At 54.6% G+C, this 18,249-nt stretch overlaps 2 protein-coding genes across 3 annotated transcripts; one reads left to right on the forward strand and one right to left on the reverse strand.

Annotated features, from left to right (window-relative positions):
* Positions 1-192: 192 nt before the first annotated feature.
* On the forward strand, positions 193-5,256 carry Pinlyp (phospholipase A2 inhibitor and LY6/PLAUR domain containing). 2 transcript variants are annotated; one of them, XM_051207454.1, is made up of 6 exons: positions 193-211; positions 524-669; positions 1,501-1,617; positions 4,362-4,514; positions 4,695-4,838; positions 5,018-5,256. In XM_051207454.1, the coding sequence occupies exons 2-6, from the start codon at positions 600-602 to the stop codon at positions 5,170-5,172; spliced, it is 639 nt and encodes a 212-aa protein (XP_051063411.1). In that variant the 5' UTR covers positions 193-211; positions 524-599; the 3' UTR covers positions 5,173-5,256. The 2 variants fall into 2 exon arrangements, with proteins under 2 accessions (XP_051063411.1, XP_051063410.1); XM_051207453.1 differs by lacking the exon at positions 193-211 and having other exon boundaries at positions 474-669.
* Positions 5,257-12,546: 7,290 nt separating this feature from the next.
* Positions 12,547-16,109, reverse strand: Irgq (immunity related GTPase Q). The gene is made up of 3 exons (XM_051207046.1): positions 15,799-16,109; positions 14,880-15,411; positions 12,547-13,795 (listed from the first exon to the last, which is right to left on the reverse strand). The coding sequence occupies exons 2-3, from the start codon at positions 15,407-15,409 to the stop codon at positions 12,562-12,564; spliced, it is 1,764 nt and encodes a 587-aa protein (XP_051063003.1). The 5' UTR covers positions 15,410-15,411; positions 15,799-16,109; the 3' UTR covers positions 12,547-12,561.
* Between the last annotated feature and the right edge of the window lie 2,140 nt (positions 16,110-18,249).

An 18,249-nucleotide genomic window follows, 5' to 3' on the forward strand; every position in this document is an offset into this window, starting at 1 on the left:
TCCCAATGCTCTGTGAGCATGTGTCTCCATCCTCGCCCATCTCTGGCCGCTGACAGGCTCTCTTCTGTTTGGTTCCTGGAAGAGCTTGGAGCCCAACACAGCTCAAATACAGAAGAGTAAGTGTGAGAGGCAGGCACACTAAAGGGAAAGGAAAAGTTGACAAGGCGCCCGGCCCCCGCAAGACGGGCCTAGACATGCTGGGCGCTCCCAGGTTAGGACCCAACCCACGCTGGGCGCCTCCTTGAGAAAACAGAAGAGGGGATGGCAGTCTCCGAATTTGCTCTGCACCCGCAGGGAATCAAATGACTCCAACCTTAGGCTTGGTGGGGGGCGGGGGGACATATAAGTAACCTTCTCGGTCCAGGTGGAAGAAGACACTGGAAATCGAGACACTTTCAGTCCTGGTGCAGGAAGGGTTGAGTTCGTGATGTTCGGTTTTCTTGTGGATGCTGGCTTCATGGCTCCAACCCGGAGGCTGTGGAGGACTGCCAGGGGTTCTGACCTTAGCTATTTCTCACCCCAGGGTGAAGGTGGGACCAGACCCGCCCTTACCTGGCTTCCTATAAGGGCACAGGACCTGGGACTCCAGGTCACACATCATGAGGCTGTCTAGAAGACACAGGACCTCCCTGCTGGCTTTCACACTGCTCTGCACCCTGTTGGGTCTCGGTAAGTGCCGTCGGGATGTGGTGTCTCAGAGGGCATTGTGCAAGGTCCGAGAGAGACACACACAGAGAGAGAGGTGTCCTGAGAAATCAGATTTATGAAGGATGCAGAGAGTAAGGAGGACAAAGCCTGGGTCTGATGGGCCCCAGGAAGGATCTCAAACACGGCATCTGAATTCTGGGAAATCCGATGAGTGTCAGAGAAAAATCTTTAAAATGTAACTAGTTAGTAAGGACAGGGGTGTCCTTTCTCTCTGGACTTAGAGGAATTCAGGCCCTAGCACTCCCAAGGCAGCTTCCCTGTCCCTGGGGCCCTCCTCTGTCAGGGAGGACTTCATGCCACGGATCCCTCTGGACCTCAGTCTCCCGCTTTGACTTAGGACACAGACCTCAAAGTCAGGTACCCCTGCCTGAGCTACCAGACGTCTGTGGTACCTTCAGGAAGGCGAGTTCCACACCCCAAGAACCAGCTGGACCTGAAATCTTACAAAAGCCCCATAGAAAATTCTGCCACGACCCCTCCCTGCCTCTGAGCTTGCTCATAGGACCCTGGCGTCCAAAGTCCTCAAGCCTTGTAATTATTAAGTAAAACAGGCTCTGTGGTGGAGTCATTTCCCGCCCTAGAAGCCACTTCGCTGGCATCGACACCGCTTCCTCGTCAGACTCCGGACAATTCCCCGGACAGGCCTCGGTGCCCAACCCTGAAAACCCAGGAAGACTCTAGTCCCTCCCCGCAAGTCATCTCCCCCCCCCCCCAGCCCCAAAGCCCGAACCATGGTCAGAAGATCATCCTAGTCATGGCCACACACCCCGCTCTCTCCTCTGCTCGCTGCAGGGTGCTCTCTAAGCTGTGAAGTATGCAAGGGCTCTGGACACACATGCAGCGGGAAAATGAAGACCTGTGAAGCCGGCAAAGATGCATGCGTGGTTCTCGTGGGCGAGTCCAGCACAAGTAGGAGGGTGTGGCTTCAGCCAAGAGGGTGGGGAGGATGGGGACCTTCGTCGTCGAGGATACCACCCTGTAGGTGGGGGACGGTTACGGGGAAGAAAAATCAGAGATGGGAGTGGTGTGGTGTGCTACAAAAACGCTATGGTCAGAGATTCTGAAACTGAGGCTGTGCTTAAACAAACAGAGATGGGAGAATGGAGAGATGAAGCAGCAGTCAAGAGCACTGGCTGCTCTTACAGAAGACCTCTGTTTCAATTCCCAGCACCCACACGGTGGCCCGCAATGATCTGTAACTAAAATCCCAGGGCATCAGCGCCCTCTTCTGGCCCCCCACCGGCACTGCATATTTGTGGCGCGCGCGCGCGCGCGCGCGCGTGTGTGTGTGTGTGTGTGTGTTCGTGTGTGTGTGTGTGTGTGTGTGTTCAGACTAAATACCCATACACAGAAAATAAAACGGGGCAGGGGAGGGGAGCTGCGTGAGGAAAAGATGAGGGGACATGGAAAACTAGCAGGAGGAAAGAGGCTTTTTAAAAATGGTTTTATTTGCAATTATGTGTCGGGGGAGGCGTTATGCAATTGAGTACAGTGCTTGCAGAGGTGGGGAGAGAAGGTCAGATCCCCCGGAGCTAGTTACAGGCAGCTGTGGGACTCCGATGATGCGAGCTGAACCTGGGTCTTCTACAAGGGCAGTTCATGTTCTTAGCTCAAGAGCCATCACTCCAGCACAAGGGAAGGGCAGAGTGGAGGGAGAGACGGGAGGGGAGCTGGGGTTGGGGTCAGGGGAAGACAGCAAGGGAGCTGCCTGGCTGGAGGAGGACTGGAACCCTGAGGGATGGCGCAGCACGATGAAGGTGAATTTTAAAAAGCAAGGAAAGGAAAGGGCACAACGGCTCCGAGGTATGGTGGAGGAGACGGTTTAGAGTGGATATGAGGGCGAGCACAGGGAGGCAGAGGCAGGGACATCTGGGAGAGTCCAGAGCGGACATGGTCAAGACCCGGCTGGCCCATGTGGGAGAGGAGGGGGAGGGAAAGGGGGAGAGGGAAACCGGGTGCAGCAGCCAGGAGGCCGAGGTCCAAAATGCCTGCACTACGTAGGGCTGAGCCTCCGTGGCAAGGGCGGCCCAGCACCTGGGCTGGAAACTTCAGAATGGGGGTGGGTGGGTATGCCATCCCTACCCTGTAACAGGTAGGGACGGAGGGGTGAGTAGGAGAACCTGGCAGCCAGGTCCAGCTTTGCTATATTAAAAGGGCATTTCAGCCATTTGTCCTAGGTTTGAAACTTAGCAGGAGGTGGGGAAGCCCACCTGGCATAGGTACAGGGGTAACCTCAGGCGGCTCGGGGAAGGACGTGTATCCACAGCACAGGGGACTGGGTCAAATGGGCGAAGGAACCAGGTCAGACAAGCAGGCTGCTACCTGCCAGCCGCTGTGCACTAGGCGGACTGTGAAGGTGGCCTTTCTGAGATGCTATGGGGCCAGAGAGACGGCTCAGCAGGTTGAGGCCCTGATGTGCAGGGCCTGAGTTTGGTGCCCGATCCCACAAGGTAACACAACATGAGTGACTGCTGAGAGCTGGCCTGGAAGCACACTCACTGGGGCACATGGGACATGCATACACTATATACGCCACAAAAATTAAATGAAAATTGGATGGTGTGTATGACTAATTCATGGTGCTAGTCACAGAGTCACAGGGCACTGTCATAGAAATGAAAACCAGAAGCGATGGTGAAGAAAACATTACAAACTGTCATCATCTGGTCATCTTCTTCCTTCAAAGATTCCAGAGCTGTCCTAGAACTCGCTCTGTAGATCAGGCTGGTCTCGAACTCACAGAGATCTGCCTGCCTCTGCCTCTGGAGTGCTGGGATTAAAGGTGTACTCCAGCACCACCCAGCTCCTACAGACCGTCTTTACATTTCCTCCCAATAGCTCTTTCCCACAGCCTCCATGGTATTTTCAACTCTTCCATCAGGAGAGAACAAAGAGGCTAACAGGTCGTACCCAGTGCCAGTGGAGCTCATGGTGTTGGCCAGGGAACTGAGGAGGAGCGCTTCCAGACCTAAAGTCATGCACACACACACACACACACACACACACACACATATATATATATATATTTTAGCCGGGTGTGGTGTGCACGCCTTTAATCCCAGCACTGGGGAGGCAGAGGCAGGTGGGTCTCTGTGTTCTAGGCCACCCTGGTTTACAGAGCGAGTTCCAGGGAAGCCAGGGCAACATAGTGAGACCCTGTCTCAAAAACGTTATTTTATGTGCATGCGTATGTATATGTGTTTGTATGTGCATGTGGGTGCAGATATCCAAGGGAGCCAGAAGAGGGCGACAGATCCCTGGAACTATCCTTAGACTGTTAGCTCCCAGATGTGCGTGCTGGGAACCAAACTTGGGTCTTGGGTTCTCTAGAAGTTCAACAAATACTCTTAACCAACCAGCCTTCTCTCTAGCCCTAGCGCGCGTGTGTGTGCGTGTGTGTGTGTGTGTGTGTGTGTGTGTGTGTTCTATACAGGGTTTCTCTCTGTAGCTTTGGAGCCCACCCTGGAACTCACTCTGTAGACCAGGCTGACCTGGAACTCACAGAGCTCCACTTGTCTCTGCTTCCCGAGTGCAGTAAAGGTGTGGGACACCACAGCCTGTCTTGGGGGTGGGGGGAGAGGAGACCCTCTTACTGAGGGATGAGATGATGAGGCGATGGGAGGGAGTGATTACTTCCTGTCCCCACTCTGCAGAGGGCCGAAAGTCAGTGAGCACGTTCAAAGCCTGCATGAAGTTTAAAGACTGCTACTCGGGCTTCGTATCAACCACCATGAGTCCCAATGACTACATGGTGTCCAACGCCCACTGCTGTCAGAGCGACGGTTGCAACAGTGTCTCAGTGCCCCGTAAGTCCCGCTGCTCCAACAACAGCATGCCTGCCCTGTGACATCTGGCAAGCCAGTGGCTGCTTCCGGGCCTCCGTTTCCTGACCCGCAAACTCCAACAAACTCCGTGTTCCCCACATTCTGAGGATGTTGGGGGTAACAATTCTTCTAGTCTGTTTTATACTCCATCTTCATTCACAGCTCCCCAGAACAATCGAACCGAGAATGGCCTGATGTGTCCCTCCTGCATTGCGCCCTTCCAAGAGACGTGTCCAGGAACCCAGGCAGCCCGTTGCGTGGGCCCGGAAACACACTGTATCTATTTTGCTGGCAATGTGCAGGCTGGTGAGCTGGTGCATAGACTTTGATGGGGAGAGGGGTGTGTGTCAGAAATAGAGGGCCACACTTCCCCATTGCAGGTGATGAGGAGGGAGTTCCAGAGAACCGGGGCGGGACGGGGATGTGTGCCTTAGACTCCTGGGCTGTGATCACAGATGCTGGCTCCATTCTGAATGTCATCACAGGTATCATCAACACAAAGTTTGCCACGAGGGGCTGCGCTACAGAGAGCGCCTGCTACACCAAGACTGGAGCCGAGGTGCCTTCAGCCTCCTACCTCTACTTCCTGCGCAGAGCGGACTGCCTGCCGGCCCCCTACCCCCCTGGAAGGGGTGAGTGACGAGGATGTGACTTGAGGTCCCCGTTTGCCCTCAGCCTGTAGCCCTCCAGGAGCCTGTAAATTAAAACCGATGAACAGAGTAAACCTCAGGCTTTGTGACCAGGTGCATCTTGGGAAGGTGGGTGTAAAAGGTACAAGTTCCCCCGTGTTCTTTTCTGACCCAATTCAAAGAAGAGAGGGTCCCTATGTGGTAGGTAGCACAGGCTGAGGCTGAAGGAGGAGGATCGTGAGTTCAGGACCAGCCTGAACTTGGGCTGCATAGCCAGACCCTGTCTCAAAAACAAACAGAAAAAGGAACCAGGTGTGGTGGCCCACACCTTTAATCCCAGTACTGGGGAGGCAGAGGCCGGCAGATCTCAGTGAGTTTGAGGCCAACCTGGCCTACTTAGTAAGTTCCAGGACGGCCAGGGAGCCACATAGTAAGACTGATGGTGGGGGTGGGGGTGGGGGTGGGGGGGGGGGGGGGACCGTCTGGGCTACACGAGAGCCTGCCCTTTGTAAAGGAAAAAGAAATACAAGAAAGTGGCCCTTGCTTTATATTAATGGGTGCCATGCCTGAGAAGAAGTTTCTACAGCCCAATAAGCCTCTCTGCCAATGCAGCAATCCAAATCATACCAAATCAACCCGAATTAGAAAAAGCCCACATTTAATGGATACAACACTCCAGTTCCCCAGGGAGGAGACAGGGAAAGGGAGATCGGAAAAACCACAGCCTAGTTTCTTCTGGGGGACAGTTCAAATACCCTGTGGGAGTGGTCTTGAGCATCTCTGGGGGAGGGGCCGTCATTTGGCGGCTTTCTGAGACGCAGCAGGGTTTGGAGGGAGATAGAGGAGGGGGCTTGGGTGGGACTTCCACCGTAACATCCCAGACTTTTTGGGTGTATGGGTGCCAGGGGCTGGGGCGAGGCTTCCACCAGAACAATGCTGCTCCCCCACAGTATTTTATGTTTTATAATCATGTTATGATCACAGCCTCGTGAACTTGGTTTGTTGTTTTGCAGTTATTGTGTGAGACTGTCCCATTATGTAGTACGGCCCAGCCTCAAACTCTCTGCCTCACCTTCTAGAATGCTGGGCCCAGTAGAAATTGATGTTATTCCACTTCACAGGTGGGAACCATTGATCATGGGTGGTGGCATTGCCTTGAGTCAAACAGTGAGGATGGGGGAGAATCCTGATCGGCACCCGGGACTGTCACACACTCCAAAGGCCTTGGCCCCGCCTCTCCTGACTTGACTGTCCCTGTCACCTCAGTGGGCGGCTAGTAACAGTGAGAACCTCAGGGCTGTCATATGATGAAAAATGCTGCTTTAAAAGCACTTCCAGCAGTGGGTACCACCTTGAAAAGGATGATGGCTCTTCAGACACTATGTCTCAGTAAATACTAATCATTGTGATAGCTGCCACTTACAGAGTGGCCATTAGCCGGCAGGCTACGTTAAGCTACAGTAACAGCTCCCTGATCTCAGTGGTTGGAAACAACAAAGGTGTTTTGAGTCAGCTCACGCTGCAATAATGCCTTGTAACAAACCAGCCCCAAACGGAGACTTAAGACAATAAGCAATCTCAGGGTGTGTAGGTTGGGCTGGGGCGGCCCTTGTAGCTGGTTTGATCTAGAGCAGGCTCCTCCGACGACTTTGGCAATGCCTCTGGGTCAGTGGTTTGCTGGCAGGTGTCTCACAGCAGGAAAGTCAAGTGCATGTAAGGTTGTTGTTGTTGTTGAGGCTGGCACTGGTGTCGCTCCACTGACTAAGGTGAGTCACAAGGCCAAAGCCAACAACGTGGGAGATTCACTGGGAGGGAAGGCGGTATATTTGCTGAATGAGCACCCACTTGCAACAGGCTGGTGCTTTCCTTCGTTCTACAAGTTCTCCAGCGAGGGTTTCTGCCTATTCCAGGCATGGATCACCCAATCTCTTTGCCAAAGGGAAGTGCCTAGATGTGCCTCACCTGCATGATTAAACGCTGTATGACCCAGAAGTGACAACACTCTCAGCTCCCTGCATAGAGCTAGTCACATGGCCACACCTCACCCGAGTTAGACTCCTTCGCCTGGGTAATCTCAGGCTGAGAGCGGGGTGATCTCAGCAGTGAGTGTAGCCCTCCTGGCCTTTGAGAGAAGGCCTCTTGTCTTAGCTTCACTCAGCACAGCCGGCACTAGTATTCTCATCCTTTTCAGGAAACCAGACTTGAGGCTCAGGGGGAGATGTTAATTTGAAGCTCACAGGACTTGATAAAGTACACCTTTAAAGCCAATACTTTGGCAGCTGAAGCAGAAGGATAATGAATTGCTACATACCAAAAGCTTTGATCAACTTTGTGTCAGTAGTGGGGATAGACCTGCAGCCTTGACTATGCTAGGCAGGGGCTCTACCCCTGAGCCACACCCCAGCCCCTCACTGGGGGATTCTAGGCAGGGGCTCTACCACTGAGTCACACCCCAGCCCCTCACTGGGGGATTCTAGGCAGGGGCTCTACCACTGAGCCACACCTCAGAGCCTCACTGGGCTCTGAGCTTTATCCCCAGCCCTTAGCCTGGGCTTCTCAATGTGACAGTGATGGCAGGGAGCCCAAGGACAGCCAGAGAGGAAGTCCAGTTCATAAGCACTTTTCAAGCCTCTGATTGCATCATGTTTGCTGTTGTCCCACTGGCTGAAATCCAGAGCGAGGCTGAGAGATCACACCCAAGTTCTTGTCCTGAGAGAGGATGAACTTGGGAACAATGGGTCACGCATGCTGGTCCCAGAGTTCAGTTGCTTGGTCATCACAAACTTGGAAGCTCTTAAAAATCACCAAGTTCACCAGGCAGTGGTGGCCCTCATCTTTAATCCCAACACTCAGGAGGCAGAAGCAGGAGGATCTCTGAGTCTGAGGCCAGCCTGGTCTACAGAGCGAGTTCCAGGACAACCAGAGCTACACAGAGAAACCTTGTCTCAAAAAACCAAAAGAAGGACTTTAAAAAAAAAAAAAATCAAGTTCAAGGGTGTGGAGAAGGCTCAGTAGACAAAAGCACACCCCCCACACACACAACCGCACACACACACACAGACACACACAACAGGATTTCTACTCTTTTATTATTTTTTTTTTTCTGAAACACAACACAGGTTGACCAGATCATCAGATTTGTCCCCCATTCCAACAGACAGTTCCTTCAGGAGTCAGCAGTGTGGGACTCTCCCCTATGTTGAAGAGGGTATCTCATCCACTCACCATGTTTGGAATCTGCTCTTGTGACAGGGCTAAGGCCAAGAGTCACCCCACACTTGCAATTCCAGCCTGGAGGGCTGACGTTTCCCAGAATTCTGCGTCCAGGCTCTTTGAGACCTGAGGTGCTTATTCGTGTATCCTGCTAGTGGCCGGTGGCCTGTCCACAAGAGAGACTAAGCCTTCTCTATTTGGAGGCGTCCAGAGATGGGCACTTCACTCTAAGCTTTACTTACACCCTAGAAAAGCCTAAAATCCTAACAAAAGATTTAGGCACCCTATGTAGTTGCTCACACCTGTAATCCCAGAACTTTAGAGGCTGAGGCATGAATTTGAGGCCAATCTGAACTATAGAGTAAGACACCCTACCTTAGGGGGAAAAAAAGGCATAGTTCATCCCTGCCTGTAACCCAGGACAGGAGAATGGCAAGAGGACCCCTGGGCTCAAGAGTTTGAGACAGCCTGGACCCTCTAGTAACAAAAACAACAAAAATTGACAAACCATCCACAAGTCATGTAAGTCTGTGGAGGTGATCAGCACACGCAATGGCTTTGACATGCTGCTTTTCCTAATGCATCGAGCATGAGCCTGCTGACTCGAGAAGGGAAAGCAGCAAAACACAAAGCAGGGATGCCAGGAGGCACCAAAGTAAGACACGGTCAGAGCTGGGTATGGTGGCACATGCCTGTGATCCCAGCACTTGAGAGGTGGAGGCCAGACGATCGATTTCAAGGACATTGCTGGCTACATACTGAGTTCAAGGCAAGCCTGTACTACATCTAAATACCAATAAAATAAAATAAAGCAAAGGACCGTTGTGCTAGCCAGAGCAGGGCATTTCCCAGGAGTCACAGAAGGTACCAAGTTGGTGGTCTTACTGCCCGGCCACGGGAAGTAGGGCCCAGGAGCTAGAGACTAACATTTGTGTGCAAAGCCTCTCAGGAGGAGCTGGGTTTGTGTTCCAGCATGTTTCCCAGGCTAGCGTGCAAGTGTATACACAACAAATTCTCAGCTGCCTGCTATGGTGGCGAATACCGTCGAATGACAATCTGCATTTACTCTCCGGATATGGCTATGGCGGAGTGTCCAGATTAGGTTAACTGAGGAGAGATCACCTACTATTCAACAGGCTGTGGTCCCAGGGTGAAGAAAAAGGAGAAAGCAACCTAAATACCAATACTTCTCTCTTGGCTTCCCAAATGTGGCTACAATGTGACCACCTGCCTAGCCTTCCTGCTCCCGTGACTTCCCCATCACAATGGATTGTATCCATGCGCTCTGAGCCAAACATAGTTTCTTCCATAAGTTGCTTCCCTCGCTATCTTGTCGCACAAGAAAGGCAATACACCTTGCTAGATGCCATTTGCCGGTGACTTGCCCAATATCCTCTTCCCCCAACTCAGTAGGACCCTCTGTCCCTAGATCTTGTGGGTAATTCTCCTGTAACCCTGGAGCCACTTCATATCTGTATTGTCATTGTCACACACTGGGGTCACTAATGAAATGTGGCTACTAAGTATCCTATATGTGGCTAAGGCCACTGAGAATTTTATTTGTAATTGATTCACCTTGCCATTGAGAATTTTATTTGTAATTGATTCATTGACCCATCGCAGGTTTGGAAGAGCTATGAAGCAGGAGGTGGTACAGGCCTGTGATCTCAGTTATTCAGGAGGCCAGTCCAGGCAATGTAGTCAGACCTTGTCTCCGAATAAAAGATAAAAAGGAGGCTAGGGCGTGGCTCCGTGGTGGAGCCCCTGCCCAGAATCCCCCAGTGAGGGGCTGGGGGTTTGGCTCAATGGTAGAGCACTTGCCCAGAAACCCTACCCTTAGTGAAGGGTTAGGGACATAGTTTCAGCATAGCATGTTTGCCTTGAATATGTGAGGCAGGAGGTCCAAACCCCAGTATTGGGGGGAGCCTATGAAACATAATTGAGACAATCGGGTTCTCCACCTATGAATTCAAGTATTTCCTATTAGGTGTTTCACGGGAGCTGAGGCGTGCTCTCCGTGAAAAGAACACCAGGCATCTCTATACGAGCTTTAAAACGGGAGCCAGGTGCTGGGGTTTAGGACTGTAATCCAAGCACTGGGGAGGCTTCGGCAGGGCCAAGGCTAGCCAGCTCAAGCATCAGAAGGACCTAGTATCAGGCTGGATGACCTGGGGCAGGGAATGAGAAGCGGTAGGGGGCAGTCTAGACTAATCAGTGAGATGGGGCACATGTAGCTCAGGTGCAGTCTAAACAGTGAGATGGGACGCACGTAGCTCAGGTGTGCCTGTAACTCCTCTATTACAGCTACTTCTGAGTCTCCTAACTCCACCTCTCAAGTGCTGGGGTTGCATGCATGTGCAGCAGCACCAGGCGCCACCGCACCAGGCATGCCCTCGACTCGCATGGGGGTGGGGGGGTTGAGAGTTTAAGGTTAGATGGGGGGTAGAACCCAACCAACTAGGCAGCCCTGGGAAGCTCTCATAGCTCTGAGCCTTTCATCTGGCAGTTGGAAATACAGGACACTCACTCAAGTGCTGTTAGTGACCAGGCTGTGCCTGCTCCCCGTTTACTCTCCCGCTAGCTCGTCCCTTTCTGTAACAAGATGCTGACCACCTGAATTCCAGGTCACGTGCCAGGGATCAATAAGCTAAACTAACGAATACTAGGCACCTACCGTGTATCAGGCACTGCTCAAAGTGCTAGGGTACACCCAAGGAAAGGACAGGCAAGGGGCAAGAGCCAACAACGGGTGAATGAAAGCTGAATGAATAAATAAATAAAGCCATCATGGGTAGTAATGTTTACTTGCAGGGATGATCAAGTGGCCAGGGTCAGCGTAGGCTACTTGGGGTGATCAGGAGGCTTCTTCTGAAGGAGCCATTTCAGGGAGACCTGATGGATGAGGACCCAATCTCAGAAAAGAAACATGGGGAGGCAGAGTACCCCACAAGTCCTGAGTTGGGACCCAAGCATCGGAACGACAAACCAGGCTTGCTGGAGATGGGCTGGGAATGAGAGGAGGTGGGGGCCAGGCCACAGTGCCTTGTGTGTTATGAGACTCTGGACTGCATCTCTGAGCCTGGCGGGCCCATCCACTCGTCCTCCTTTTCTGTTTGTGACTGGCGCTTCCCTCCTACGCAAAACTGACAGCACCGTGGCCTCTGCCTTCTTTGCCCCACTCCCCCCCCCCCCAATCACGCGCCTGCCCAGCCACCGTGCGAGAAACTCTGCCCACGGCAGCATCAGCATCCTGTGTGGACCAGCAGCAGTCATCTTGGGGAAACCAGAGGAAGCCACATGGAGAAGTCTAGACTGCTAACCCCCACCCCCACCCCGCGGGCCCTGCCCTTCCAAAACAGCAGCGGCGAAGAACTCCAAGGCCCAAGAGTTAAGGTCGTTATGACAGAAGAAACCAGTGATAAACTAAAGAGAAACAGGAGCACACATGCCAAAGTCCCTGAATCACCCAGCACCTATAAAGTGGGGGTAGTCACGCCCCCTCCCAGTAAAGCACGGGGAGGCAGTTGCCAGAATCCCACCACATCAGGGCTCATGGGAGGTATTTCTTAAGTGTGGGTTTCTACTCTTCTACACTCCAAAGACCCCATTCCCACACTCTGGCTACCCGGAGACCACCATGCCTAGACCTTTCAATTTTGTGGGACAATATTCTCTACACCAAAGCCTTGGGGAGCAAATGGTGTACGATCCTACCAGGGGGTCTCCAGCAGGCCCCTGGTCTTCACGGGATTTTCCCACCGCCCAGGAATTGACAACCAATGTCCACTTTCCGGGGCAACTTACATCTCTGTTTCCCTTTGGGGCCCAGCACTGCAAGGGTTCCAACTCCCAATAGCACCAGGCCCACGGTCATAGATCCACTCACAGGCAGGCAGGAATCGAGGCTTCCAGATCTAGGATCAGGTGGCAGCTGCAGGCCAAGAGGCTCCCATTTCTAGGAGTCCAGGCCCCCAACTCCTTTCGCGACATTAGCATCTGAAGCGCTCAGACCCCACTCCCATTCACAACCCAGGAAATCGGGTGACTGTAATTTCAACCAGTCTCCTTCAAGTCCCTGGGTTTGAGTACCACCCCTTAATCTCAGAGGCTGTGGGGCCAGAAACACAGCCATCAGATACCCCAGCCTCCCCCCCCCATCCCCGCCCCCGCCCACACACACATACCCCTCACTGGTTGGACTCTGGGGGTCCCAGCACTGCCTCAGCGTCAGCCAGCATCTCATCCAGGGCCTGCAGCAGTACACCGTGCGCAGCGCGGTAACCGAGCCCACCGGTCGCAGCTGCGCCACCAGCCGGCCATAGGAAGGAGAGGGCGCCCAGCGCCGCGCCTCCCGCCGTGCCCTCACCGGCCCAGGACCCCAATCTGGCCTCCACCTCTGCGCGCGTCACCGGGCCCGGGAAGCGCGTGCGCGCGGCCAGAACTCCGGGAGCCAAGCCCAGGGCGTGCTCACGGCGTGCCACGGCTGCAGGTTCGAGACCCAGCGCTCGGCGCCACTCAGCCAGCTGTCCCCGTAGAAGCGCCACGTCGCAAGCCCAGCCCAATCCTGGTACTGGGGCGGCCGCCGCCGCCAGGCTGGCCAGCAGGGCTGGCCTCCACGCTCCTGCCCTCAGCGCCGCCGCCTTCCTCCGCGCCGCGCGGGCACTTGCGGGTGGTAGTGCCAATAGCAGCGCCCCAGCCTGAGCCGCGGGCAGTGCACGCTGCAGCCAGCTTCCCAGCCCCGGGAGACCACAAGGACGCAGAGGGAAGACCGGTGCAGGCACCTCTTCCAGCACCTCCCACGACTCATCCTCCGGGCTCCGAGCAGCCGTGGGCCCCGAGTCCCCGGAGCCAGGGTTTTCTTTTCCTTGGCTTCGTGCATCCCCTGAGTTCCCGTCGCTTGCATTTTTGAGCTTCTCGGCCCTTTCTTCTTCCAGAGCCTCAGGGGGATCCTCGCCCTGGCCGTCTGTGCGCACACCGACGAGGGGAGCATCTGGTGACACCAATGAGCGGACCTGGGCCCAGTTCTCTTGGGTGGGAGCCCCAGGAGTGACAAGGATCAGGGCATCGTAGTGGGTCGGGTGAGGGGTGGTGGTAGGGGATATGGCCGTGGGGCCCAGGGGAACGGCCCAGAGCACCACGTTGGGGCGCTCTGGAGCCGGATAAGGGGTGGGCACGGCGGGATCCAAGGCAGGCGCAGCACCTGGGTCACCCGGATCCAGTCCCAGTAGCATGTCCAGCACAAGGCCTACACTGGCAGTGCCGGCCACCGCCAGATCCAGTCGCGCGCTGCCCAGGCGCTCCAGGCCAGCGCGCACCCACGACAGCGCCGCCTCCAGGCCACCGGTCTCGAAGGCCTCTCGCACAGCTTCCAACTCTGCTGCACCCAGCACCTCAAAGCCATCCTGGGCAGGAGGCAGAAGCCTGCAAGGCGGGGGGGGGGGGTGGGTGGGCGTAGGGGAGGGAGGGGAGAAGGTCAAAAGCATTAAAAGCAGGAAAAGCTGGGCTGGGTGTGCAAGGACTTGGTCATAATTAAAAAAAACTTTCTGAATCTCAGGAAACTAAAGCAAATAAAAAATGAGGTGGGGTGGGACCATAAAGTTAAGGGAGGTCTTAGGGCTACTCAGAGGAGAACCGAAAATGAGGACCCCGTTAAGACTTCCCGACACAGCCCTCAGGGCCAGGGCTGTATCCGCATATCAAATATGAGCCGGGCAAGAGAAGTCTTCCAGGGGGTGAAGCTTAGAGGAAGGCGAGGGCATAATGGCAACTGCGATTGGCTTATGGCGTCCCCGAAGGCTTTTTTTCCTAAGGGTGGATGTTAGGAAAGGAAGCATGTGGAGGGAGGCAGGAGGGACTCTGGGACAGACGCAGCCCCTTCTTGACCCACAAAGTGAGGCCGCTGTCAGCTGGGGTGGGGTGACCTGAGAGGGGGTTGGGGGAATGGAAGAGTGAGGTGGCCAGTCAGAAATAGAGCTCCTTGAGGGTTTGGGGCTAGGGCAATGGGGACGGGGTGTGGCTTGAGAGTCTCTGGGTGAAAACTCCGTGGGAACGCAAATGTCACAGAGAAACGGGGTCCAGCTTTTCGTCTGCTGACAGTGTTTGTGTATGTCTGGGTCTCTTCTCAATTCTCACCAGAGGGGGGTCTTGTGATGTCAGAGAGCTTGCACGAGATTTAAGACTTTTGTGGCCCGGCCCTCCAGTTGACCCTTGGTGGGCGCAGGCTTTAAATAACAGAAAATGGGAAAAAAAAGAAAGAAAGAAAATAGCACTTGTTTATGGTGGGACCACCTTGATCTCAAACTCTGTGCTCGTGGGTGGGGGTGGGGTGGGGGGATATCCAGGCAAATCAGCAGGGCAGGCAAGAATAGACAGCCAACAAAGTCTTGCCTTTAACTCTCTAGGAACATGGCTCGAGAACCTTAAAGGCCGTGGCAGCTGAGCTGGGTCTAGGCAGTATAGCCTAAAGGTATCCGAGGACCCCACCCAGCCTGAATCTTCCCCTCACCTTTGCAGCGCCTCCGCCTGGGATCGCAGCGCCACCTGCAGGCGCTCTAGCTCCTCGCAGCAGTCACTGCTGCCGCAATCGGCCGGCAGCACAAAGAGAGGCGCAGCTCCTAACTCAGCACGGTCCAGCAGGGCCGCAGTCTGTTCCCGGGCCTGAGCTGCATTCTGGGAATCTCCAGGACGCAGATTCCGCACGGCCAGCAGCGGAGTCCCTCGGGCCAGGGCGGCCCGCGCTGCCTCTCCCAGAGCTGGGGTCAAGGGCTCCTCGGTCCCCTCAGATCCTGGTAGCACCAATACCAGCAAGTTGGCCTCGGCCGCCCAAGGCCCTGGGGCTGCGGGTGGGCAGCTCAGCTCGCCCAGGAAGAGGCCTGGGGCCGCAGCTCTCAGACTGGGGACTCCAGAATCCGGCCGTCCTTCAGGAATCTCTACCGTGTCCACATTCTTGTCGCATAATGCAGCGATCAACGAGGACTTTCCCGAGCCCGGAGGCCCTAGGAATAAGGCAGTCACGTCACCCTGCGGCAGAGGCATTGCTGGAAAGCAAGAGGTGGGGAAAGACACGGGTCAGTGGAAACGCGAGACTTTATTTTTGTTTGCTTCTTTTTTAAGACGCAGAGTCTCACTGTGTAGTCCTACTCAGAGATCCTCTTGCCTCTGCCTTCCCAGAACGCTGAGATTAAAGGTGTGCACCACTACACCCGGCAACACCCTTTGCCTAGCTGCCCCAGTGTAGATCCAGACTTCCCTCCTCCAGCCTGTCCTCTACTTCCATTCTCCTGTAAGGGCCTATTCCCTGGAGAGCCTGGCGTCTGTTCATTCTCCACACGAACGCATTTCTGTGTCACAAACTCAGAAATCTGGCTGCCAATCTCTTGGGGACTCGAGGGTGGCCCTCCCTCTCCCCGTTCCAAATCACCAACCGAGCAAAGTTTAGACGCGCCGGGATAGCAGCGGGAGCCCCGCCCCTTAGGGCGAGCTGGTGCAGGCCGAAGGGGTCGGAGCGTCAGGATCCAAAGGCATCCGGACGCCTTCGCGTGGGACTATCCTGACGTCATTCCTCCCAGGACCCGGCGCGTCTTGGAGCGCCGCCGCGGAGAGACAAAGTTCTGGGCAGCAGTCAACACCCTGACGCTGTCTCTTCCGAGCTAAGGCTGTTTGGGCACAGGAACAATGTAGCCCAGGCGCGTGCGCAGAAAGCTTTACTGGCGGAGCCCCACCAAGACCAGCAACCAAAACGCCTGCGCAGTAAGAAGTTTGGGCTTTCTTGTACGGCAAAGAGAACAAGGAGCAGCCTCGAGGTGTACGGAAAGCACGGCGGACGTCATCATCACGCATCCCAGTACGGGGAAGGACCTCTCCACCTGCTATTCCCAGGACCTGGCTGGCGTGACTGTACTAATGCCGGACTGCAACCTCGAACCTGGCTTGGAGCCACGGGACAGGGGTGGTGCAACAGGCAGGGAGATCCCCTGGAGGCAGCGCTGGGGCCATCGACCGTCAGGCGCAGTTGAGGGACAGTCCTCCGGCCACCAGGCAGAAAGCTAGAGGGCGTCGCGAGCTAGGGGCAGAAGGCAATCGGTGGGAGCAGCGCGATCCAGAGAAGCTAGAAGCGAGCGTGGGCGGCGGTGGCTGTGGGTGAGGCAGCAATCAGATGTCAGAGAACGATGTCTCCCAGGAAGGGGCGGGCTAAGAGTGAGAACCACTAACTTGTCTGGACACACGTGAGGAACGAGGACGAGGCTGCTGTGAACGATCAAGGCTTCCACCTTCTCAGGGATGTGTTTGGTTTGGTGACGATCAGAGGTCACAGGGGCTTGGAGACCGAAATGTCACAAACCCGAGGAGCCTCTCTCACATGAGACCGGTGAAGGTTTTGTAGTGAGGATGTCAGAGTCCAATGGGTGCCAAAAGTTTTACGTGTGGCTGGTGGCACGTGGGCAGCCTCACCCACTCTTTTTTCTTGACCACAACATGGAGGGCTACCACTCTGAAGAGACCACGGGGCCGCAGACCTCTTCCCAAGGAGGAGTCTGGACATCTCAGGAGGCAACCTCTTTGAGTACTTGCTGGATAGATGGGGGTGTGCAGGCGTGACGGAAACTAAAGGGACCGCTGTATCTCAACGCCCCTCCCTGCTGGAAGTGTGCCCTGCTGTGGTTCAGGCAGAAGCAGGATGCCATTCAGAAGGATGGGGGCTTCCAGATGAGGCTTGGGTTGGGGGTGTGACAATGTGCCTGGGAATGAGTCCCCAAGGTTCTTGCTCCAGCTCGTCCCTAGACTCTCAGTGTGACTGGGCTACAGTTTTTCCTCGAAAGGGTGCACAGCCAGGCAGTGGTGGCGCAAGCCTTTCATCCCAGCACTCAGGAGGCAGAGGCAGGCGGATCTCTGTGAGCTCAAGGCCAGCCTGGTCTACAGAGTGAGTTTCAGGACAGCCGGGCTGAAAAACCCTGCCCTGAGAAACAAAACAAAACCAAAAGCCCTCTGTTGTTTTGTGGTGCTCAGACCAAATTAATTCAGGGCTCTGGAGAGATTCAGTTGCTCTTGCGGAGGACTTGGATTTGGTTCTCAAGACTTGAATAGTGGCTCACAACCATATGTAATTACAGTTCTAGGAGACCCAATGCCGTCTTCTGACTTCTTCAGGCACCAGGCACGCACTTGGTGCACATACATGCATGTTGCCAAAATAAAATAAAAAATATAAAAATAACCAAATTCAGGGACTTGTGCAGGTTATGCGGGTGCTCTCCTACTGAGCCACACCCCAGCCCCTCACTGGGGGATTCTAGGCAGGGGCTCTACCACTGACCCACACCCTTAGTCCTTTATGTGGAGTTTCTAGTCTGGAAGAGTATTAAAGGGCCAGGTGGTGGTGCAAACCTTTAATCCCAGCACTCAGGAGGCTACAGTGTGAGTTTCAGCACAACCAGGGCTACACAGAGAAGCCCTGTCTCAAAAAAAAATGTGTGTGGAAGTGGTTATAGGATTGGGCTTGTGTGTGTGGTTTTAGGAAGAGTTCAAAGAATGGTATTGCTGAGGATTGGAAGTTGCCAGAAAGCAGAGGCACCCATGATTGGGTCCCCCCACCTTGGTTCTGTTTTTCTGATACAGCATCTGCAATTAACTGCTCATGACACAGTGACAAGCAGCTCAGACACCTGGGAGTCAAATGTGTATCCCTGACTGTCCTATAGACCAGGCTGGCCTTGAACCCAAAGGTCCACCTGCCTCTGCTTCCCGCGGGCTAGGACTAAAGGCGTGCGCCATCATAACTGGCAATGGTTGTATTTCTTGGTAATTCTGAGCCAGGAGAGAGGGAGTAGAGCTGAGCCAGTCACTAGTGTTAGCCAGCCACGCTCATGGCTTGGGTG

Source organism: Phodopus roborovskii, unplaced genomic scaffold (assembly GCF_943737965.1).
Source record: "Phodopus roborovskii unplaced genomic scaffold, PHOROB, whole genome shotgun sequence".
Taxonomy (NCBI): domain Eukaryota; kingdom Metazoa; phylum Chordata; class Mammalia; order Rodentia; family Cricetidae; genus Phodopus; species Phodopus roborovskii.

What these genes read in the sequence shown, in the direction of transcription:
- Pinlyp (XM_051207454.1), top strand. Translation starts at nt 600, where the DNA reads ATGAGGCTGTCTAGAAGACACAGGACCTCCCTGCTGGCTTTCACACTG. An exon ending in CAACAGTGTCTCAGTGCCCC is followed by an intron (nt 4,515 to 4,694) that starts GTAAGTCCCGCT and finishes CTTCATTCACAG; the next exon opens with CTCCCCAGAACAATCGAACC. An exon ending in TGCTGGCAATGTGCAGGCTG is followed by an intron (nt 4,839 to 5,017) that starts GTGAGCTGGTGC and finishes ATGTCATCACAG; the next exon opens with GTATCATCAACACAAAGTTT.
- Irgq (XM_051207046.1), bottom strand. Translation starts at nt 15,409, where the DNA reads ATGCCTCTGCCGCAGGGTGACGTGACTGCCTTATTCCTAGGGCCTCCG. An exon ending in CAGGCGGAGGCGCTGCAAAG is followed by an intron (nt 13,796 to 14,879) that starts GTGAGGGGAAGA and finishes CCCGCCTTGCAG; the next exon opens with GCTTCTGCCTCCTGCCCAGG.